At 39.7% G+C, this 24,635-nt stretch overlaps 1 protein-coding gene across 1 annotated transcript in view; it reads left to right on the top strand.

The window, feature by feature from the left end:
* LOC133536349 (granule associated Rac and RHOG effector protein 1-like) overlaps window positions 1–24,635 on the top strand; it is a 72,530-nt gene that overhangs the window by 26,485 nt on the left and 21,410 nt on the right. Inside the window, exons 2-7 of the mRNA XM_061876804.1 lie at window positions 3,776–5,105; window positions 16,017–16,229; window positions 18,681–18,821; window positions 19,686–19,781; window positions 20,480–20,641; window positions 20,728–20,886. Of these exons, the coding sequence (XP_061732788.1) occupies window positions 4,593–5,105; window positions 16,017–16,229; window positions 18,681–18,821; window positions 19,686–19,781; window positions 20,480–20,641; window positions 20,728–20,886 (1,284 nt within the window). The 5' untranslated portion in view covers window positions 3,776–4,592. The remainder of the gene's footprint in view (window positions 1–3,775; window positions 5,106–16,016; window positions 16,230–18,680; window positions 18,822–19,685; window positions 19,782–20,479; window positions 20,642–20,727; window positions 20,887–24,635) is intronic.

Genomic DNA, 24,635 nt, shown 5'->3' with positions numbered 1-24,635 from the left:
TGACCGATTGTTTGGTAAACGTGTAGCATGTTCTATATATTATAGTTATTTGAATGACTCTTACCATAATATGTTACTTTAACATACCAGGCACCTTCTCAGTTGGTTATTTATGCGTCATATAACGTACACTTATTCAGCCTGTTGTTCACTATTCTTTATTTATTTTTAATTGCCTTTCAAATTTCTATTCTTGGTGTTGGATTTTATCAAATAAATTTCCCCCACTAATGCGACTTATACTCCAGTGAGACATATATTTTTTCCCTTCTTTATTATGCATTTTCGGCCGGTGCGACGTGTACACCGGCGACTTATAATCTGAAAAATACGGTACTCTGTTTTGTTGTTTTGTGTGATATATGGCATGTAAAAATAGCCACATAGCTCATTAGCATTAAAGCTACAGACACAAAATGGCATGTTCCCACAAACTCACTTTTAAATGGTCTAAATTCCAGCATCTAGGCTAGATTTTGGACCGCACACTTCCAATATACTATTGTGGTACCTCCTGAGACCCATTTACAATTGTTGAAAAATACTGTAATTTCCTACAATCTTTTTCAAATGTTTGCTTGTTCCCTTCATGTAAGCGCACATTGTGCAGCTGTGAATTGCGTTTCTGTTTTGGGGAAGCGCACAGAGCGTCACTTTTGTCCCTCCATGCTGAGGTCACCAGTTTCCCGCCACCCTCTTTTTTTCCACTCGCACGGCGACAGACAAGGGTGGAAGCGCCACACGCTGTTTGGGAAAGGAAGTGAGGTCCGAAGGTCAGCAGAATGTTGTCGGGATGCAGTGTGTAATGGGAGGCTCGCAGCTTGCAGGGATGGCACTGTGTTCCCCACCACCCCTGTGCAAGTTAGTCTACATCTCAAAACACAGACGCTTCCGGCGCGGTACTGCCAGATAGCAAAGTTTGTTTTGCAGACTGATAGTGCCGCTGTGACGGAAACTGTTCATAGAACAAAAATGTGTGATACCGTACGATTACTGTGATTCCAGCTATTCCACGACTTGTGGGAATGACAAACACATTTATAGTCCAGTATGGAAGACTAGCCTTGTATGTATTTTGTCTTTTTGAGTAAGACGATTGTGAGCACTCTTACAATGTGTCACTCAGTGTCGTCCTAACAATGGCTCCTTGGAAAAAATTGTCATTTGCAGCTGCTCAACTATGACACAGACGCACGCGGTCATCGTCGAGAAATGTGAAGCTTCAAGTCACAGCAGTTTTCTGCACAACTTAACTAATATTTTAATACCCAGTTCACCACCGTACATGCTACTTGGGATGTAACGATAAACAGTATAACGATAAACCGCATTACCGCGAAAAACACTTCCCGGGGTTAGTATTACCTGTCTAAATTAAAGCTATCATGACACTGATTGATAACACTTTTATAATCTCACGGCCTAGTGACACTGTTAATTTAGGGGAGAAGCAAGTTGGCACTAGCTCGCTTGAATGCTTACATTAAAACAAGAGACGTTAATGTCTTTCCCCATTGAAAAACAACATTCCTCAATCTAAACCTATACAAACATATTAATGTCTGAGCAACTAACGCTGTGCTCTCTTTGACAGAGAAATTGATAGATACTCGAAGAATATGACAACAGGAAGTACATTTGCCTGACGCCACAAAAAAATGGACGCTACGCGCAGGATTTTCATTATTATAAAAAAAACACAAACTTTCTCAACATAAAAGAACAAGAAAAAGTACTGAAACACTCAAATGAAAATATGACTCTAAAGTAGCTACTTCAATATTATTATGCGACAGATTTAACTTATTAGATAAAAGTTAATTATAGGTGTGTATGAGTACTTTTTTAGCATATTAAACAGTACATCATTTGCGTGGTAATAATCGTTAATTTAAATTTTCATTTTATTACATACCTAGTATCATTGTAGTACCATTTTGGTCAACCTTTGGGAATCATTTTCAATGGCTGATATAGGGCTGGGCGATATATTGAATATACATGATATATCGCGGGTTTGTCTCTGTGCGATATGGAAAATGACTATCGTGATATTCGAGTATACGTTCTTACGCAGTTGCTTTTAGCTGCGGGCATTACACTACAGGCGTTTCTCACTCATTCCTGTCTCTCCTTCTGACAGAGACGTAAAACAAGCGCACCTGCTTACATACGTCACATACTGCACGCTCTCGCAGAGCAGAGAGGTAGCGGCATGGGTAACATTAGCTGTGGTGCTAAATGTGCTGTGTGAGTGGTAATACGAGAGAAAGAAGGTGCGATTCTGGTAACAAAATAAACTCATGAGTTTCCCACCATTTTATTAGACTGTGGCTCAAGTCATAATTCAATTATGAATGCATTTTCTAAAAAACAAAACAAAGCCTGTCTCTTTGCATTTGTTGAACAAACAAAATAGCTAGCCTGAAGGTGCACAATGAATATTGGGCAGATATGACGAATTATGACATCATACCGATAAACCCGACTAATACTAAAACAACACACTAATTAGGCAAGATTATTCTTGCGGTGCAGTAGGTGGATTAGGGCAAGACAATCAAGCACTCCCTTTCTCCTACCAATCATTGTAAACTCCTTCTGTGCTTCTCAATAGTGCGGGGCCCCCCTGGGGGTGCACGGTGTGGTGTCTGGGTGGAGTGGGGCTGAGAAGCAAGGGACTTCCAGTATTAGCGTCTTTTTTTCATTCTTGGACAATACGACGTTATGATGAATTAATACATATTGTCAGGTTCTCATTAGGATTTCAATTCAGGGGAGGTTTGAACATTTTTTTTAGGTCTCCCAGAGGGGGTGTGACAGAAAATAATTGAGAACCACTGACATATGTGAAAGACACTTTGTGCACAAACATTGATTCTGTGTTTAAGTTATTAGAGGTATTCTGTAGTTGAGTTATTAAAGGTATATCAGGTGTTACATTCAAGTCTTTGTATTTACACAGACATTCCCATCACTGAAAGGACCATGCATTACAAAAGGGGCATAACACAAAACAATTGAAAAGCAGTGAAGTGAATTATATTTATATATCGCTTTTTCTCTAGTGACTCAAAGCGCTTTACATAGTGAAACCCAAGATCTAAGTTACATTTAAACCAGTGTGCGTGGCACTGGGAGCAGGTGGATAAAGTGTCTTGCCCAAGTACACAACGGCAGTGACTAGGATGGCGGAAGCGGGGATCGAACCGGCAACCCTCAAGTTGCTGGCACAGCCGCTCTACCGACCGAGCTATACCGCCCCTAAAGCACTGCTGTAAACCAACATGGCGTTGATTGTGTGGGACTTTTCGGGTACTATTTGCACCAAATGTTCTGCAAACATTTCGCGAGTGGGGAAAAAAATTATTTAACTTCAAAGCATCAAAACTTATAAGCCACCTGAAACGCCAATAGCACTACAACTGTATTTTGACACTGCATGCTAACAATTGCTTATGTTTGGATGGTACACTCCACGGTCTGTTTTCTTGCTACTCTCAATCTTTCTCATAAAATGGGTCTCCTTCCCAATATAGAAACATGAAGAAGTCAATAAGGGATCTTTTAAAGGAAGATCTGATGTCTCACTTTCACTGTTATGGTCTTCAAACGTAAAATGTTTAACATATTTCCATGGACATCGTTTATTTCACATTCATTTAGGCTTATATGAGCTTCATGTTTTGATGCTGTTAAAGGCAGTTTATGGCTGTGGCGTTGAGGTGTTGATAACCTTCCCCTCTTCTTTGTCTCTGCCCTTTTCCTCTCTTAGGAAATGACCTTAGAGGCCTTACAGATACATTTGTGCGCTTGCCACTTGTAATCTGCATCCGCAGAGAGCGGCGTCATTTGGAAGCACATTTCTTTCCGCGGCGAGCTCCACCTACCTCAGCCCGGCTCTCGGACGGTAAAAGCAGGAAGACGGCAGTGGGAGGGGACACACGGAGCCGAGTTGGCCTTTTGAGAGGAGCATCTTGAGACGGACTGGATCCGTCTCTACCAGCTAGCGCCTGAACCTCATCACCAGAATCAAGCATCTTTTTCCTTTTTTTTTTTTTACTTTTATAACCTTTTGCTCTTCATGCTGTTGACCAGTGTTTTGTTTTGCTCATGTTTGCTTCAAACCTGGGAAATTATTTTCTACTTTGATTAGTGAAGTGTGGTATAGGTTTGTATATGTACAAACACATGTTTATACTATCGACTGTATGAAGAATGATCTTTTGCTCCATTCTGAAGGAAGGCTAATGCACTTTAACGCTTGACTCTAGTACTGGTTTTAGCACTACTAGTTTGTTTGAGGCTGGAACAGGATCACGCTCCGCTTGACGCATTTGCAGCTGGGCTGCATGTAAGCACTTCACTTCGGCTCCCAAGCCCGCCTGGTTGCCCTCCGACCTCAGCCACTCCCGCTTTGGTTTCCATCTGACACACTGAGATGAGCCTCTGGCAGGCGAAATCCTTCAGCTGTCTTTTTACATGACCTGGACAGTTTCAGGACTGTGTTCAAAGTGATTTCAGCTGCAGTCGAGAACACTTTGTGGGAAAGCCAAACAGAAACAGGATCTTCCGGTGCCGGTGCACCACCTATGTATTGTTGCAGTGCGCAGCAAAGTAAAATGGACTACAAGCGTCGCTTTTTGCTCGGCGGGTCCAAGCAGAAAGTACAACAGCACCAGCAGTACCAGATGCCTGAGTTGAGCCGCACCCTCAGCGCCTCCTTGGCCTCCTCTTGCTCGGCCTCTTCGCCCATGGGTATGCCCAGCGGCTGCCACCTGCCTCCCTCCTCCTCCTCCTCCTCCTCCTCCGCCGCCACCACTGCGGTCGCAGACATCCAGCAAGGCATCTCCAAGTACCTGGATGCCCTCAACGTGTTCTGCCGGGCCAGCGCCTTCCTCACAGACCTGTTCAGCAGCGTGTTCAGGAACTCTCACTACTCCAAAGCAGCTATGCAACTGAAGGACGTGCAGGAACACGTCATGGAGGCGGCCAGCAGGCTGACGGCGGCCATCAAGCCGGAGATCGCCAAGATGCTCATGGAGCTGAGTGCGGGGGCCGCCAACTTCAAGGATCAGAATGACTTCAACCTGCAAGATGTTGAGGTAGGTCCCCTCTAAAAATTAAGTTTTAATGCAGTCTCTCATTATACCGTTTATCGAATAAATTATTGTTATCCTGAGGACAACAACATTGGCTTTTATCTGTAATATATGGAATATATATATTTTTTAACTACTGAAAACTTAAGCTGTACAGGTGGCACTTTTAATGTGCAAGCATTGTGCGTTTATGATAAAGTTGGGTGTCCTGGTCTGATCTTGATATCGGTCCGATATTAGCAGAAAAATATGTCTCGGATTATATCGGCTTGAATTTAAAATCTATGATGTAAGCGCTCTGATACAGGCGGTTCAGCACCGTGTTTACTTGTGCAAAGCTCAACAGCTAGCTAACATATAAATGTCCTCCGATAAGCACCCAATGTTGGTATTTTATTGTATTTTTGTCAAAGTATTTACAAAAGGTAAACATGGTAGGTTATAGGGTACAAGGAGCTAGCAGCTAAACACAATATAGGTAGACATGCAGAATAAATGTCCTTATAAAACACCATTTGTCAGTCTAAAGAAGTATCAAATGATTATAGTGGTAGTAACATCTTATGTATACACATATACAAAGTCTCCAAGGTCAGGAGCATATTAGAAAGTATCCAGTAGCATCATTCAACTTACTTAGTCATGAGCCTGATTTATAGAACAAATAACAATTACCACTTTACTTCAACTTAGACCGTATTCAAGTCAAGTCTATTACAGTTGGTTAATAATAAATACATGTTTTTTTTTTAATACCAAACATTGTTCTTTGTTGGAATAATTCAATTTTGTTTAAGCCTTTTCTTACATGCCACAGTACAAAGTAATGATTCGTGCTAATATCGTATCGGATCAGTATTGGCAATACTCAAGGCTCCAATGTCAGTAATGTATCAGAAGTTAAAAAAAAGTTGTATCTGGGCAAGGCTAAGAAAAATGATTGATTTAATCGATTATGGATCGATGTCTTTTATTCAGCAATAATTTATTCATCCATCCATCCATTTTCTACCGCTTATTCCCTTTCGGGGTCGCGGGGGGCGCTGGCGCCTATCTCAGCTACAATCGGGCATAAGGCGGGGTACACTCTGGACAAGTCGCCACCTCACCGCAGGGCCAACACAGATAGACAGACAACATTCACACTCACATTCACACACTAGGGCCAATTTAGTGTTGCCAATCAACCTATCCCCAGGTGCATGTCTTTGGAAGTGGGAGGAAGCCGGAGTACCTGAAGGGAACCCACGCATTCACGGGGAGAACATGCAAACTCCACACAGAAAGATCCCGAGCCTGGATTTGAACCCAGGACTGCAGGACCTTCGTATTGTGAGGCAGACGCACTAACCCCTCTACCACCGTGAATTTTATACCATTTATTCACATGGTATAAAATTGATTTATTCTTTTTTTTTTTCATCTTCATCTCCGTTCATCACAGCACTCTTGTCAAGTGCGCCTGAAAAATTGAAAGCACACTTCTGGCCTTGACAATTAAATCGCTGCGATAAGAGTGAGAAAAATGCTTAGGTTTTTACTGTTACTATTTTTGCACTGATGTAAAAAATACCTTAATGTAATTTGCAGTGATGGTATAGTGTAATAGAAGCACACTTTCACTGGCACTTTCTTTTTAAATTTAAAATACTTCTTTTGAGAGAGTCTTGATTATAGTTCATGTATAAAATATTTAAAGTTCTTTATGGTGATGAAAAAAATAAAGTGCTTTTGCGTTTTGTAACAAAGTTGACATTTTAATTGTTTTATTACAGAACAAATTGAAATCACAATAAATCGATAACCAGGTGGTCAATGCACTGTTAATTGGAGCTTGGTTGCTAGAATGGAGCCTGCTGCCAAAGAAAATTTTGAATTTTTTTCTGCACATCATGATTATTACACTGCTTCATTGTAAGCATTTACTCGAAGACAAAACATCTACTTGTTTACTTTTTAAAACAGAGTGTGTTCAGTCATCGGGATCCACAGGCTGCTGTTAAAAGCATGGCATCCTTAGTCATCCCAATTCATTTTTTAGCTTTCACGCATCTTCTAGCCTCGGCGCTAACATGCTATGATGTGTGGCTGCACTCTTGTCAGATGGCTGACTTGATGAATCAGTGTTTTCGAACTCGAGCTTCCGCCTGGTGTTAAGGTGGTGTGAGGACCTGAGGCTGACATGTGAAAAACACGTCAAATTCTACACAATCTTTACACTGCGCAGAATTCCAACCCCATGAAATTTGAACGTAACCTTGCCTGTGTCTACCATCGCCTTTTCCTATTTGCTTTGGCTCCTTTCAAATCTATTCCATTCTGCGAAATGTACTTTCTGATGATGATGTAACAGTCGTGTTCCCAGAGCCTGTTTATGATCACCAAACAAGAGAAAACTCAATCATCTTTCTCACTTGTGTGCTTCATTTTTGAGAGAGGAGCGGTCGCTCTTGATGTTGTGGGTTTTCATGAGGCCATGAAGGAAAAATCCTTCCTCATGGACATGGTAGCACCCCTGACTCACTCATAGATAAGTCGCAGACAGAATTGTTGAAAATAAAAAACAAGCTTTCCTACACATCTTGAAATAAAGCCTGGAGCTGTGCCAGTTATTGGTCAGTCAGTGACAGTTGTCAGAGTTTTTAATTAGTCTGATCATTTTGTCTGTCGGTAGCAAATAGGCTAACCTAGCACGATGTTGCTGTTAAAATGTGAGCGTAATGTTAGCACTGTAGCTCACATAGCTATCCTCGTTTTGCTAATGTGTGTGTCCTCCTTTATGCAATGTTGTATGTGACATGGTGTATGTTTTGTTGGACAAGTGCAGAGTTGCAGTGTATATGTTAAATAGGGGTTAAAGTGCCGATTTTGCCACATTTTTGTTAAAAAAAAAATTGCGGAAGATAAGCAAATGTTTGCTCACATTTCAGACCAAATTAGTATATATTTCCTCTTGGCTGCTGAAAATCTGTCGCAGTTATCACCTAAAAACTACTTTACCCAAGGTTGCACATACATTAAACTTGTGTTTCATAAGGCAGGAAATTGTAATGTGCGTGTTGATGCAAAGTGTTGCTGCTCAATGCAGAACATTCAGCCGCCACATAGACTACACATTCAAATTTAACAGGAAAAATTGATTTCCTTGTGTAAATGTATTACTAACCCTAATCAACCTGATAGATAGCCACATTATAAGAGAGAAGTTATGTAAAAAACAATGCTTTTCTTCAGTAGGCATGTAACTACAAACATGTTGCGTCGACAAAGCAAACATCCCCTACAATAAGCTAGTTTTTGTTTACTAATCGTAAAAAAAACGATCACAGATCACGGGTACAAGCGGCCGAAATGAGTTTCCTCCGCCATGTGGCGGGGCTCTCCCTTAGAGATAGGGTGAGAAGCTCTGCCATCCGGGAGGAACTCAAAGTAAAGCCGCTGCTCTTTCACATCGAGAGGAGCCAGATGAGGTGGTTCGGGTATCAGGTCAGGATGCCACCCAAACGCCTCCCTAGGGAGGTGTTAAGGGCACGTCCAACCGGTAGGAGGCCACGGGGAAGACCCAGGACACGTTGGGAAGACTATGTCTCCCGGCTGGCCTGGGAACGCCTCGGGATCCCCCGGGAAGAGCTAGACGAAGTGGCTGGGGAGAGGGAAGTCTGGGTTTCCCTGCTTAGGCTGTTGCCCCCGCGACCCGACCTCGGATAAGCGGAAGAAGATGGATAGATGGATGCAAAAAAACAATACATTTCCTCTGTAGGCCTATGTATGTGTCGTCAACAGTCAGTTAATTGTGTAATCTTTTATATTTATGGACTTGAAGCTGCAACTATTGGATTTCTGAACTAACCTTTGAACAGTCTTGTACTTGTCTATGTTCTTCACATTCAATTGAAAATGCTCGCTCTGATCCAACCAAGATGTTTCTCATAAATTGTCTTCGGTATTGGAAATGGGAACGTAATGTCTCTGGATATTGTACATCCACACCACAAGTGCCCCATGCACACCTAAAAAACATTTTTCTGAAATAAACGGCAAAAGCGTTTATAGTTCTTGGAGACGGGCATGGATAAACGCAGCTCTTTAGCATAAAAGCTACACACCCACTTATTGTGTTCCCAGGAAGGCATACTTGAGCTCTTTCAAACTATCTAATTCCTGCATGAACGCTGTTTTTACTTCTATTACACTATGGTGAGACTTTTGAGTCGTACTTAAGATGTGGGACATTTCCAATTTGGCTGGGAACTATAGCAGTGTGCAACAGGTGAGCTGTGCACTACAAACTGGCAATCTTGCAGATGTTTCAGTATTCTCATAATGCCCTGACATGTGTTTGGCAGTTGTGGTCAAAGAGACACAGGTCGAGAGAACTGCACCCACTGTGGATGTGGCTTTTTCCCAAAACAGGAAACACTTGCGCAGCACATGTGACTCTTTGTGGTCTCAGATATGCAAGCATGAATATTAGAGGAACTCCGAGTCGGTGAGATTTTCGACCGCATGGCTTGGCACAAGTGCGCTGTCTGGCGGTGGGCATAGAGGTACATTTGTTAAAGCCGGAAAGAAAACCTATGATACGTCTGATTCTTGACAGAGACTCTTATTGCTGTGGTTTAGTTGTTCTTACCTAATGTAATGTTTGCAAAGTGAATCATATGCGCACAAAAACATTGAGGTAACCCCAGAGGACTCTTGCCGCTACTTGTACTAGTGAATCCGTACGATCAACAAAATTCTAACAGCATGCTAATTCAGGAAGTCCTTTCGCCACAGTGTATTTGTGACTGAAAAGGAGGTTTTCCTTTTTGTCTGCTCACCGCGGAAGAATGCAGTCTGGCAGCAGTTTGTACTATGAGGTCGTCCGAGAGAGAAAAAAATAGAATTGTAAGACGAGGGAGTTGTGGTATGTGAGGCTTTCCTCCTTCCTTTTTTTTGGTTTTCCTTTCTTTCCTTAACCCCCTGATATTTCAGGTCAAAGCTGCTTGCAAAGCAATCCCCACCGCACCCCGGCCCCCATGTCAAGTTAGCGTAGGGCTCCCCTCTGCTCGGACTCACTCCTTTTGTTAAATAGGCATGTTTTACTTCGAAACTCTAAAAGATGTAGTTAAAGACTATGGGTTTAAATGATCCGAAACCAAATATGAAGAACCTGCGGTAGTTGAAAGTTTAAGATTACTACACGGCTGCAGAACGCAATCCATTACTCAAGAATGTACTCAGTTATTTCGACAGCATTTGTCAGGGAAGCTTCAGGGAATCGCCTAACAACAAAGGGATAAAATGTCAACTTCAGTGTGACATCATAATTGCTTGCACTAGTCAAATTGTGCTACCACAAGCGTGTGTGTGTGTGTGTGTGTGTGTGTGTGTGTGTGTGTGTGTGTGTGCGACAAAATGCCGATGCAGTTATGTGCTTGCTTGTGTAAATAAATGTCAACTAGTGTTGCCTGTGTGATAGTACGTTGTGTTCATTCCCATGACTCCTTAAAGTACCAGTAGAGTGGAAAAATAAGTTGCCTCTATACTGAAGCTCTAATCATATACATCTAATTCATGACACCAAAAGACTTGCAACGTTTCTGAGTAAATAGATATGATCAAAATAGTGTCAATCTCACAGAGATTCCTGAGCCATTTTGAGCGATGAGGAGGAAGCCAGTCATGTGATCGGGTGACGTAAAAGTAGGAACAGCATATCCCTTCCCTACCAACAACAATGCAAATCATGCAGACTATGTGGGAGATAAGAAAGGGTGGCCCAAAAAATTATATTTTTGATCCTGAATACAAGGGCTATGAGCTACAAGTTTTAGAAGCTCTGATCAACAGATGCAGCTTTAGTGAAATACTAAGCATCATGTAGCGGTATTGCTAAGTGCTTAACCAAAAATATAAACATAATACAATGATCACTTACTGTACAATGTCTGCTCTCACAGTGATGCTAACTGATGGGATGTCCAAATCTTCCCGTTAAGATGACAAATTAATTTTAATCCCCACGACAAAGGGTTTAAAAAGTTGTTGCAGTCACTGTCTTTGGTTTTGTGTGTTTGTCTCCATCTCTGGGTATAAATTGAATGCCACAGATCAACAATTAGTAAATTGATGACCAAATCCTCCTATTATCCAGATGAGAGGCATGATTTATAATCTAAAATAATTTAAATGAGACTCGTTGCAGTAGTAGTTGAACGGCAGCAAACAAGACATCGCCGGTTCAATGCTGCAGTGATGCATACGTTTCTTCTTCTTTACAGATTTACGACAGTTGGCATCCATATGTTGCATTACTGCCATCTGCAGTTTCATTTTATAATTACATTTAAGTCTCTCCTTGAGTCCAGTGCAGCATAAACTATAGTTGGCCCTCTGTTATCAATGCTAAAAATACTTTGTCCGCGTTAGCGCTTACAATAGCAACATTACTAATAATGGGTTAATATTCAGGTCACGAGATGTAAATAGAGTATTGTTTGCGGGTTTTGGATGGTTATTTAGAGAATTTTGTGGGCAAAATAGAGAGCCCCCATAGACTCATTGTTATGTTAGCAAACGTTTTATATATTATTTTATTTACCACTTAGGATGCATAACATTTTTTTTGTTTTTGTTTTTAAAAACCCCTAAAGCGGTTCATTAGGTCTTTAAAAAAGTATGCAATTTTTTATTCTTATAGCCAGGCCTGTGTGTTTATTCTGTACCTGACTGTTTTGGCTACAACTGTTGCCTTCATTAAACAAACAGGTCTGGCTATAAGAACAACAAAAGGCATATTAGAAAAAACATTTGTTCATGTCTTATATAAGGATTATGAATGATAAACAGCACATCTCTTTCTACATGTCTTTGTAATGTTTGCGTATTTCCAGTATGACTGGTCTGCTACTATGGTCAGAGTTTAGAAGCCTTCCTCCAGTGAAGTCAATCTCGAAAATAACGAAAGGAATTTGGAGCGGAATAGTCAAGATGGCTGACTGAATTTGCGGCATTTTGTGATGTTTAGATGGTATTTTCACATACTTTGCGGATTTTAAAAACAATTGGATATGGTTTTTAATGGATACAATCAAACTCAAGCATACAAAGTCAACTCTTTTTTTCCACTTTACTGGTACTTTAGAATCATCATAGGTCTCCTTTAATCTACATTTATACACTTTTGTGGTTTAAATATGTATTGGATTTGATTTTGTGTCAATTTTGCTCCACTGTCAAAATTGTAACCCGCAAAATGTTCGTTAATGGAGGCGTACGACCCTCGCCTTCTCAAAGTAGCAGAATTTTCTATTGAAAAGATACACTGTTTTATATGTACGGTTACATCACTGTTACGTTAATGCATACAGGAAATAATGGAAATTAGTTTATTTCCCCCCCCGGAAATTGTAAGGTCCAAGGTATCTTTTGAAAAATGTACAACAAATTAATAGTTCAAAGTCTTTAAATGAAAAACTATAAAAGCCAAACACTCTTGAGGAAGTAGAGCAGCCATCTGGTAACTATAACAGTTGTTCTAGTGCTGCATGCATCTGCATGTCTTTCCTGGAGTCACAGCAGTAATAGTGCAGGTGTTCTCACAAAATCTTCGGGATAAAAATGTAGATGGCTTCATGATTTTCCTTATTTGGGCTAAAGAGGCCTGTGCTGCCCAGGCTGTGTAGTTTTTTTTTCTTCCCCCTTTCTTTCTTCCTCATATTTTCCACGGCTCTTTAGGATACGCCGCAACCAATCACATGTGTTCTCCATTATCTTTAGCTTTGTCATGTTTTTTGTTGTTGCCGCACATGGATTCGTAACATTTGCATGTAGTCCTGTTGGCTTGTACGCTAAAGCTGTTGGAATGATGACATACATGTGCATCCTATCTGTGGCTGCATGAAAGAAATCAAAGCTTGATTTTTCTTTTTTGTACTCCTTTTTGGCGCGCACATTTTATTCCCAGGGAATGCATTTAAAGGAAAACATTACGTGCATGCAGCAAGTATTGGATAAAATAATACAAGATGAGTGTTGCTCTATTCAAGATGTGCCATATATAATTTGTGAAGATTGTCACATTTGGATGTGTGCCTCTTTATAAAAAAAAAGAAAAAAGTTTTGACATCTTGTGTGTGTGGAAGGGGGTGAAAAAGAGGAGGTTGCCTGCAGCCACAGCAAATCAGAGACTCTCGCGTTTTTGTTTTTTTGTTTTTTTGCTTGTAGGGTTGCCATGTAACCATTTGAAAAGTCCCTATCATGATTATTGTGAACAAAGTTATCAGTTATTGTTGAATGTGCTCAGAAAGTACTTATACAAAGTAAACTAAATGAAAGAGACACACTTGTTAAAAAATCCGCTATTTTGCATGTTCTGTGTTTCTTATACTTTGCTGATAGTGTTTTAGTCTCAGTATTTTGTCTTTTTTAATGGCGACGCTTTTATTGTTTCAAATAAAACACTCAGTATTTTGTCTTTTAATGGCGACGCTGTTATTGTTTCAAATATTGGTAAGTACTCTAGTACTTTTAAGATGTATTTAAATAAAAAGTGCGTAACAAATACATTATTATTATATATGTATATTATACATATCTAAGTTTAGATTAGGTAATGGTCTTTCTTAATAGGGAAACAGGTTAGTAATTAGACTAGCAAGCAAGTTAGTGAATTTACCAAACTGCAGTTATCAATCAGTTTTTCAATCATTTCAATTTTACTAACTGTCGGGAGTTTTACAGAGCTTGTCATTGCATACCCTTTCTGGGGTAAACTGAAGAGAGGCATTAATTGGAGCATTTACTGTTACTTGCGATTGTGTTGGCTGCTACTTCAGGCAATGGCAAAAAAGCAAGTTCATAAATCAGCAACGTGCATTTTATTGTTTACTTTTACTCATAAAAGAAGTTTAGTATAGTTTATACTTTAGTATACTTCTCAGTGCAGTTGACATACAAACATGCACATTCTCATGGGTATGTATGTGTGTGTATATATGTGTATATGTATATATATATATATATATACATGTGTATATATATATATATATATATATATATATATATATATATATATATATATATATATATATATAACAATGTACGTTCGTGTGTATATATATATATGTCTTGATTGGATTATCCAGAGAATAATGCTCGATACCGTGGCAGAGCGCAATCTGTAGGTGTTTGAAAAATCACAAGACTACTTCATCTCTACAGAACTGTTTCATGAGGGGTTCCCTCAATCATCAGGAGATTTTAATGGAAGCATTCACATACAATGGTTTATATAGGGCACAGAGTGGGTGGGTACAGGCAGCCGTAGGGTGTGGTGATTGGCTCATGTGTTACCTAGGAGGTGTTTCCGTCTGTGGCGGCATGTTGAAATGATTTCACTGCGCTTGTTGAGGGATGATAGATCTGGATGATATATAATAAACAGTTTCTCTTTCAAGCATAGGTTGCATCTTTTATTACCACTGTTGTAAGGTGTGCTGGGTGCAAGAATTTGCCATGTTATTGAATATTCAACATTATTGTCTTTGAACCACATTTGGAACCTCAAAGACAATAATGTTGAATATTCAATAACATGGCAAATGATTGTCTTTGAACCACATTTGGAACCTCAAAGACAATAATGTATGTGAAAGTATGTGAATACTTCCATTAAAATCTGATGATTGAGGGAACCCCTCATGAAACAGTTCTGTAGAGATGAAGTAGTCTTGTGATTTTTCCCACACCTACATATATATATATATATATATATATATATATATATATATATATATATATGATTGTAGCTGAGATAGGCGCCAGCGCCCCCCGCGACCCCGAAAGGGAATAAGCGGTAGAAAATGGATGGGATGGATATATATATATATATATATATATATATAATATACTCAAATACATAATTATAATACATTATGATTCCTTGGACCCTGCCCCCTCTCTAACATCTCCTGACTTAAATGTGTTGGCAAAGATTCTCACATTTACAAAAAAAAAGGTAGAAAAGAGCTATACAAGTATAACCATTTATATGTGTGTGTGTATATATATATATATATATTTCCAGTTTCTTCTATTCAGATGAATATTTTTGCTTTACTAGTTACGCGGGTCCCGCCTACTATCCTTGCGTTTTGTCTAACTAAACATAACTGTGACCTGTGGCCCCCTTCAGAAATGAGTCAACTAGTCTCTGGTCTTTTACTACCCTGAGATATTTTCAGCAGCTACGTGAAAAAGAAAAGCTGTCACCGTGGGTAACTGGAGGGTGTCCTGTTTCTTGTCTTCCGATAGTGGGACAACAAAATTGGCTTAAATTGGCGACAGTCCTCGCAACAATTAATAGTGGCATTAAAAAGACTTGTCAAGGTTTCTGCATACAATTTGGATCATGAAATCTCTTAATTTTGACCTCCAACAAATACATACATTCCCCAGATTGTACAACATGCATTGAGTATTGGTAAATGAATTCCTCTCTGACAGTTCAAATCAAAGCTGTTTTCAGTTAGGTGAATTCCACAGCTGCAGTTTAAAATGAGCATACAGCTGGAACAGGTCAAAAAGTAAACATGACTTCATAAAAAATCGAATGAAAAAGTAAAAAAAACAGGGAAAGTAGGAACAATAACACCATAGTAACACAAAGCACACCAAACAATTACAATACAATGTGTACATTTTTCAGTATTTACAATTATGTGGTATAAAGTCTTATTGTTGTGGGGAGAAGTGACTCCTGTCCTTCCTGCATTGTGAATATAACGGTATGTTACGAAGAAGCTACTCCAATAAATAGCTAATCACTTTTCTTTCCTGATGTGTTTTTGTTGCTCTTTATGTTTCTGCCTTCCGCAAAGCACCTGACAACCTCATTTTGCAAGCTAATTTTGCCGTTCTTCCTTCCAGGTACTGGGTCGGTGCTTCCTGACAGTGATGCAGGTCCACTTCCAGTTCCTGTCGCAGACCCTGCAGAAGGTCCAGCCCGTGGCCCAGTCCTGCCTAGCAGAGGCCCTGGCTCAGGCCCAGGAGCGCTCCGCCAACACCCGCTCCCAAAGTGCCGAAACGGGGCCACTAACTGAGCTGGAGGAAGCCTCCCGCTTGTGGAAAGTTGCAGGGGAGGTATGTTTTAATCTATATTCCACTTCCTCCATGACCATATGAGGGAGTGGCTCTCAGTAATACTCTGCTAATTTGTCTCATTTAAAGGGGAACATTATCACCAGACCTACGTAAGCGTCAATATATGCCTTGATGGTACAGAAAAAAGACCTTATATTTCCGAACTCTAAATGGGTGAATTTTGGCGAATTAAACGCCTTTCTGTTTATCGCTCTTTTTGCGATGACGTCAGAACATGACGTCTCCGAGGTAATACAGCCGCTATTTTCAGTTTCAACACATTGCAAACACCGGGTCTCAGCTCTGTTATTTTCCGTTTTTTTCTACTATTTTTTGGGAAATTTGGAGGCATCATGCCTCGTTGGTGTGTTGTCGGAGGGTGTAACAACACTAACAGGGAGGGATTCAAGTTGCACTACTGGCCCAAAGATGCGAAAGTGTCTGCCGCCAGACCCCCATTGAATGTGCCAAAGTGTCTCCACATTTAACCGGCGATGACAGACATGGCACAGAGATGTATGGATAACCTGCAGATGCATTTGCAACGATAAATTCAACGAAATCACAAAGGTGAGTTTTGTTGATGTTGACTTATGTGCTAATCAGACATATTTGGTTGCGGCGTGACTGCCAGCTAATCGATGCTAACATGCTACGCTAATCGACGCTAACATGCTATTTACCTGCGGTGCTAAAGCAGACATGGCACAAAGATGTATGGATAACCTGCAGATGCATTTGCAACTATAAAGTCAACAAATTCACAAAGGTGAGTTTTGTTGATGTCAACTGCCAGCTAATCGATGCTAACATGCTACGCTAATCGATGCTAACATGCTATTTACCGGCGGTGCTAAAGCAGACATGGCACAGAGATGTATGGATAACCTGCAGATGCATCTGCAACTATATTACGTTTCCTTACACCAACATTTAATGCAAAAAAATACACTTACCAATCGAAGGATTTAAGTTGCCCCAGTGTCACGAGATGCGAAAGTCCTGATCGTTTGTTCCGCACATTTTACCGGCGATGCTAACGCAGCTATTCAGCCATGCTATGGCTATTCGCTCAATAGCTTCAGTTTCTTCTTCAATACTTTCATACTCCAACCATCCGAGCTAATGTCGCTATATCTTGCTGTGGTATTCGCCGTTGTTGGCAGCACTGTATGACGTCACAGGGAAATGGATCGTGGCATCGCAAATAGCGTATATCAAGCACTTTAAAGCTTTTTTTAGGGATATTCGGGGACCGGTAAAATTTTGAAAAAAACTTCAAAAAATACAACAAGCCACTGGGAACTGATTTTTATTGTTTTTAACCCTTTTGAAATTGTGATAATGTTCCCCTTTAAGATCTTGATTGTATTTAGTGAAGGCTGTTTATGTTGACGCTCATTAGACTGCCAGACATACGTGGTTGTCAACATAATCAAAACCAAAAGTCTTGACTTATGACTTTTGGTAGGTCATGTGACTTCTACCCCATATTTAGTTTTTATTTATTATATTTTTTTTTAAGTTATAACCAGACAGAAGAAACACATGATGGCAGTGTAACAAGTAATTTACAATTAAATATTTAATTTGTTATTCATTTTATGCAATATTCATAAGTCATTTTTTAAATTTTATATTTTAATTATCAATTGTCAAATCGGCTTCAAGTTCCTGAATTTGTAAACACTAACAAACTACCAAAAATGGGTTTCGTGTCAATAGAAATATTGATTTAATCGTTGTAGTAGCAACCATATACTATATATATATATATATATATATATATATATATATATATATATATATATATATATATATATATATATATATATATATATATATATATATATATATATACTACACTCCAATACGTTGAGGATGACTGCTGTCAAATTTGACAAACAGAGCTAGAATGTGGCAACAAAATGTAATTTCACGATATGACGATAGTATTAAAAGCTCTATTTTCGCCCAGATTTATATCATTGTGTATAGTCTTTATCCTGCCAGCCTACCGTGGATTAAACGGCTTAATTTTTTCATGTTTCGTAAAAATGACCTTTTCTCCGGTTCTCCCATTTCATGTCGACAAAGGTGGTCATCCATGTATGTTGCCACTGCTGACGCAGTACTTTTTACTAACAAAATAAATATGGTACATGATGACATCGACAAGCTGTCGACACAGTACAATGTAGTATGATTTGTCTGCTGTGCTGTGATGTGGTTTGTAGTCAGGCCTGGCTTAGAGGCGTTTTATATGGAGAGACTATGCCAGGAATCCCACTCATGTTTCAGCTATCTAAAAAAGTTCCAGATTCTGAGAATGTCTCAGATTGCAAATTAACCTTTTGTAAACAAATCTCATGTATTAGTCAAGCAAAAGCTGCAAATAGTTCATGCAGTGCACCAGTCAAAACTTGATTCTGAATATTGGCACACCCCCAGGCCACGTCGAGACTGCGAGAGAGGGGTCGTGACGGCTGCCTGGCAGGCCTTCAGGTTCAGCAGCTCTTCTGCGCTCACAACACCAACATCCCAGAACACCAGCTGAAGGAGCTCAACATGAAGATAGACAACGCCTTACAGGTAATAATCAAGAGATGAGTGTCTTGTTCAAGTGCACATTTATCGAGGTTAATTTGTGTCTTTATTACAAAAGTTTTTTTGGACACTGAATTTATGTATTATGTAATTTTTTTAATTTTGTGATCCAAATTTTTTTTTCTTAGCAAAATTTGTGTGTTTAAAAATTAAACCAGTCATCCATTTTCTACCGTCCCTTTCAGGGTTGTAGGGGGGATGGAGCCCATCCCAGTGCACTCGTCACTGGGATGTTTCTTAAAGTACAATATTTTAAAATTCGGTTTGTAAAAATTCAACGTAAAAAAAAAACCAAATAATTATAAAAAAATGAAAAAATCAGTGTGAAAATAATTCAGTGTATAAAAAAAATTATTGCAGAAAAATTCACTGCAGAAAAAATTGGTGCATAAAAATTTTGTGTAAAAAAGCTCATTGCAGAAAAATTTGGTCTAAAAAAAGCCAGCGTATAAAAATTCAGAGTAAAAAAAAAGTTTAAAAAATTTGATTGCAGAAATATTTGTTGCTTCAAAACGCAGGACCCACTTTCGGCAAATTAAGACTGAAGCACCTCTTTGGCTGTTTTTTCTCCACTGAATTTTTTTATTCACTGATTTTTTTTTTCAGACTACATTTTTACACACTGAATTTTAAAAATACTGTATTTCAACAAACACATTTTTTTTATTAAATACAATTGTCCACAAAATTTGGTGTAAAAAAAAATTCAGTCCACAAAATTCATACGCAAAAAAAGTTACATAAATTCAGTGTCAAAAAAAGCTTTCATAATTAAGACAAATTAACCTCCATACACCTACCAGAATGTTGTTGAAAAAGTAATGATGTGTTCCCCTGTGCCCTCTGCAGGCATACAGGTCAGCGCTGGAGAGTCTGGGTCACAGCGAGTACGCGCTGAAGGCGGGTTTCCACCTTAACCCCAAATGTGTGGAGACAGCCTTACAGGTGAGCCATCTCTCACAAGTGGACACTGTAACTCAGGTGTGTCTACAGGGATATTTTTGGCCCGCTGCTCATTTCAAGAGCCATATTTTTATTTGAATGTTTGAATATGTTACCGTCCTCAATTTGAATTTGTAAAAGTGTTTAAAAGATTGTATGGCTAAAGATCAGTTCAGTGTTCACTTGGCTTCATTTCCGGTTCATATGAAGAGGTGACTTCCTGTTCTTGACACCTCGTCTGTGTTAATAACTTTGTTTATAAAGCTCAACTCTCTGTCATGTTCCATTGAATATATATTGATCACTCTGTGCTAAGACAGCACTGCCTGCAGGTTCAATGTACACAATTGAATATCTTAGTTACTTAGACAACAATGTGTTTTTATAAGTTTATATTGGAGTATGTTGTTTTTTAATGAGGAAAAATGTTAATGTGTCTCATATTCATGTTAGCTTTTATAATAAGATAGCCCTCGTCAGTCTGTTAGTTTATCAAAGTGTGGTTATCACTCATGTTTTTTTGCTCATTTTAATTTGAATCGGTAATACTAACCGTAGAGACGTTAGTATGCGGTTATCATTATTACCGTTAATCGTTACATCCCTAATAGACATGAATTTGATTTGTTTTATTGTGTACAATGCACATATTGTATACTGGTTAAAGCTAAAATGTTTTTTGTTTTCTGTTGTGGTCACAGAGCTGCTGCAGTGAGGCGGAGGCGCAGCAGGCGGGTAGGATGCAGACCACCTCCCAGCCCATCCAGTGCGAGCTGCCCACCATCCCCGTGCAGATCGGCTCGCACTTCCTCAAAGGAGTTTCCTTCAACGAGTCAGCGGCCGAGAACCTCAAACTGAAAATGGTATGGCCGCTTCTTCCCAATCGTCCTGAAAGTTCGAATTGCCTCTGTGAATGACCCAAAAAAAAACATTTGCCGTGTCGTCTCAGCAAACGATGCTGCAGCTCATTAAGGAGGCACTGGGCCAAAACGGGGTTACCACAAGAGACGACTCCCCTGTCACCGAGGTGCTCAACCAAGTGTGTCCGTCTAGCTGGAGAGGAGCCTGCAAGACTGCTGTACAGCTGCTGTTTGCTCAGGCTGGGCTGGTGAGTACACAACGGCTTCAGCCTTGTTTGTACCAGAATATAGTAGCACATTTTTGTGGTTGGCGCATGCTTTCATTATACAGGGGAGACCCCCAGAGCTGGATTAGTTCAGTAGCCTGAACTCAAAGTGATCTTAAAAAAATAAATATGCACATATATGGTCCAAAACCAGAATGCCCAAAGTGCGAATTAGGGGACCATTTGCAGCCTGCAACTCACTTTTTATTGTCCCTCGGCATATTCTAAAAATAAAACTTAAATATGGCTCGCTTTAGAACATAGCAAAGTAGGCTCCACAACGAAAAAAGGTTATAAAAATTTTAGCGTAGCACAGCATTTGTTGGGCGGGTTACGTCACAGCTTTCTGAAATTACAAGCATTGATATTTATCAAAATCTTTGTATTGTTTTTGTGAGCTCTGAAGCCGAAATGGTATTTCTTTTGCTAAAATATAATTGTGTGAATTTTCAAATGTACTGTTTTTATAAACATAGTAATGCTTATAATTATTCTTCTTCTTCTTCTTCTTCTTATTATTATTATTTAGGATCTTTCCCTAAAAATGTATCAAGGCTAACGCTTATCCTCACTGGGATCACAGCCTAGGTAAGCTGGAGCCTATCCCAGTCGACTTCACCCACCCAGCGCTGTTTGTCAGCCAATCGCAGGGCACATATAAACTAGCAACCATTCACACATATTTTTGGAATGCGTGTGGAAGCCTGTGTACCAGGAGAAAACCCGCACACGCACAATCAGAACATGCAAACATGACACATACGGAGATTCCAACCCAGATCTCCTGACTGTGCAGCCTTCATGCTAACCACAAGGTCCAAAGAAGACCTTTTAAAATATATGCTCGGTTGCTTTTTGTGAATAAATAGACTTTTTTGGTGTTATTTAACGAACAAGTATCAACAACATTAGTGGTTTTTGATGATTCATGAAGCATTTTTTTTTGTTATTATAACCAGTCGTCAATTAAACCCTTTACGTGCTGTGCGTTGGATTTGTTTTAGCCACCATCAGTGGTAGTTTTGCCTATGAAGCATCACAAATTCCAAGGCCACGACGTCCTGCATATCATGCGAGTGCCTAAGCATGTTTCAAGAGAGCAGGATTACCTTAGCTCCTTTGCTTTTTCTATTGTTTTTTGTTACAACAAGCAAGACAAGAGAAATATACACGAGAAGTGGCTTTCAAATCAGTACAACTCCTGTTTATGGATGTAACAATGAACGATAGTACGGGTCAGTGTTGGTAAAAACGACGTTACAATAAAACTGCGTTACTTTTACTAGTACTGCATATGTTAAAACGCCATTACCGATGCGTTTGATTTTATGTGGCAAGTTACTTTTGATGATGTATGTCAAATAGGGTCTTGTTTACACTGCAAGTCCATTCCGGTTTTTTTTGCCCATATGCAACCTGTATCTGATTTTTTTCATGTCAGTGTGAACAGTGCAATTCCAAATTTTTTATGTGAAATAATTTTTCGTATGTGAAAACAAATCGGATATAGGTGCGATGCTCTCTCCCTCCGGTCGCATTCATCCGACCAGAACGTCATCAAAAAGCGAAATTTGTCATAATTATTCACCAAAATAGACGGATAGAAAATGAATAGTTGACAACGGAGTAGAAAAGAGGTAATAATAAGATGTTTTAGGAACTTGCGTGCAAGTTCCACCACTCCTGTGTACGACTGCTCGCCTACACACACATTCTTCAAGCAGACATCAAAGCAAAATATACTTTAAAACTGCCAGAGCCAAAGTATTTGTCCTCTTTCTTCATCTTCTACACACAATAATTTGGTTCAGAAAATGTTGACTTTGCGCTAAATCTTTGAAATTGCTACAAATGTGCTAGTAGTGAGACCAATTAGAGCTGAAGCAATTTGACTTCTCCAAACACTGCAGTACTTATGATGTCATGGCCGCATGTGGGTCAGATTGCATTCACATTTGAAATCGCATTCTTTTTGTAATGTGAACGGCCACTAAAAAGACGGTATTTGACAAAAAAAAATCTGAATGGGACATAGATGGATACTACTACTACTACCGCCACTACCACTACTATGAGGGAATAATGAACAACAAATCAATGATTAAAGTGACATGCTTGCAATCCTACAATACTTCATTTGTTGACATGGAAACTACAGCCATCGAGGCACATTCAATTTCTTTATTAACTAGGGCTAACACAATCAAGTGAAAATATAAAAAAATGCCCCTGCTGAGCTAACAGACACAACTAAGCTAAAATGTGCGCTGTACGCACTCCCAATGGCGTCACATGTCATTTGGCAACAGGCTTTGCCTTTTAAAAAGTTAACACACACATTGTTCTCACAATAATTGTGATGATTTGGATCATAACTGGGATATTAGATTTTTTATTGTACATCTCTTCTCCTGTGTCACCCTACCGATCATAGTTCCTTAATTATTTTTACGCTTGTGCGGCATTTAATTGGTGAGGTGTCATCCCTGTGGGCTTTTGTTTTTGAAGCAAAGCTCTTAGTGGCTTCAAGTTGTCCTCTTAACAGAGATTAATTTATTTAAATGAGTGTGATTCATCCTAACAAGTAGCAGCACACCTTCCTGGAAAGGATTCTGACTTCTGAGAGTCCTACGGGGTGGTCTTAACGATGCTAGTCCTGAATGCGGGGGAGGTCCTCATAGTTGGCCTGGAGGCATCCCAGAGGTGTAAGCCAACACCCCTGAGACACCAGAGAGAAAGAAATGCTCCTTCTACATCTGGATGAAGGATAGGCTCGCCTGGGTGGACCCTTAGTTTATGAAAAAAATAAAAAGGGGAATCTCTTCACAGAGTATCACTAGCGTGTGTATACTGCTTGCAGTGTTCATTTCCTCTCTGTGGTCTGATGTGTGTGTTCCCATGCCAGCTTGTTGTAAAACAATCTGAGGATGATGGATGGGCCGTGTCTCTCCTTATCTACCCGCAGAACCTTTTAAAAACATGAGAACAGACACACACACACGGCTCACTGTCATGCTGCAGTCATACACCGCCGCCTTCCGAGAAAAACACTGTTTATTTTGAGTTCCTGGAAGAAACCCTCCATGGTCTTCCTCTTTGTCTTCCTGTCTTCACTAACCCATGTGTCAGCATGGAATCCTCATAAGGGGATCTTGCAGTTTCCGTGGATACACCTGCCCCCCCAATCCTCCCATAACAATGGTCTAAACTTCCTGCAGTGCAGGAAATAGACTCCTCCCACATTCTGTCTCTCTTTCCGACGCAGCTTTAAATGATTCCAAAGGTAAGAAGTTGTTTGTTGTCGCCGACTCATTTGGATATCCCCATGTCGCACACCTTTTTTTTGTTGGGACATTTAAATAACGACAGTCATTGTGTTGTGTCCTAGTCTGAAAAATTATACACGAAACAAAATTCCTGGGTTGAATGCCACTCATTGGTCACTTTAATAGGTACATTTGTACAATATAATAATGACTCATAATAATTGTCAATACATTTTTATTGAATCTTAATTCACACGATGGCCTCACTTGTATTTAAACAAGTGAGAGTGAGTCTAGAATTTGAGCATAAAATGCCAAAATACTGTTTTGTTCTTGGGTGTTCCAATCGTACAAATAGAGGCTAATCGGGCTCTAGACCAGGGGTCCCCAAACTACGGATACGGCCCGCCAGCGTCCAAAATCCAGCCAGCGGGAAGTCCCACGTTTAAAAAATAATAATAATTG

This window comes from Nerophis ophidion, linkage group LG02 (genome assembly GCF_033978795.1).
Source record: "Nerophis ophidion isolate RoL-2023_Sa linkage group LG02, RoL_Noph_v1.0, whole genome shotgun sequence".
Lineage (NCBI taxonomy): Eukaryota > Metazoa > Chordata > Actinopteri > Syngnathiformes > Syngnathidae > Nerophis > Nerophis ophidion.
Note: the sequence above shows the minus strand (reverse complement) of the source record. Positions and strands in the feature narration are given on the sequence as shown.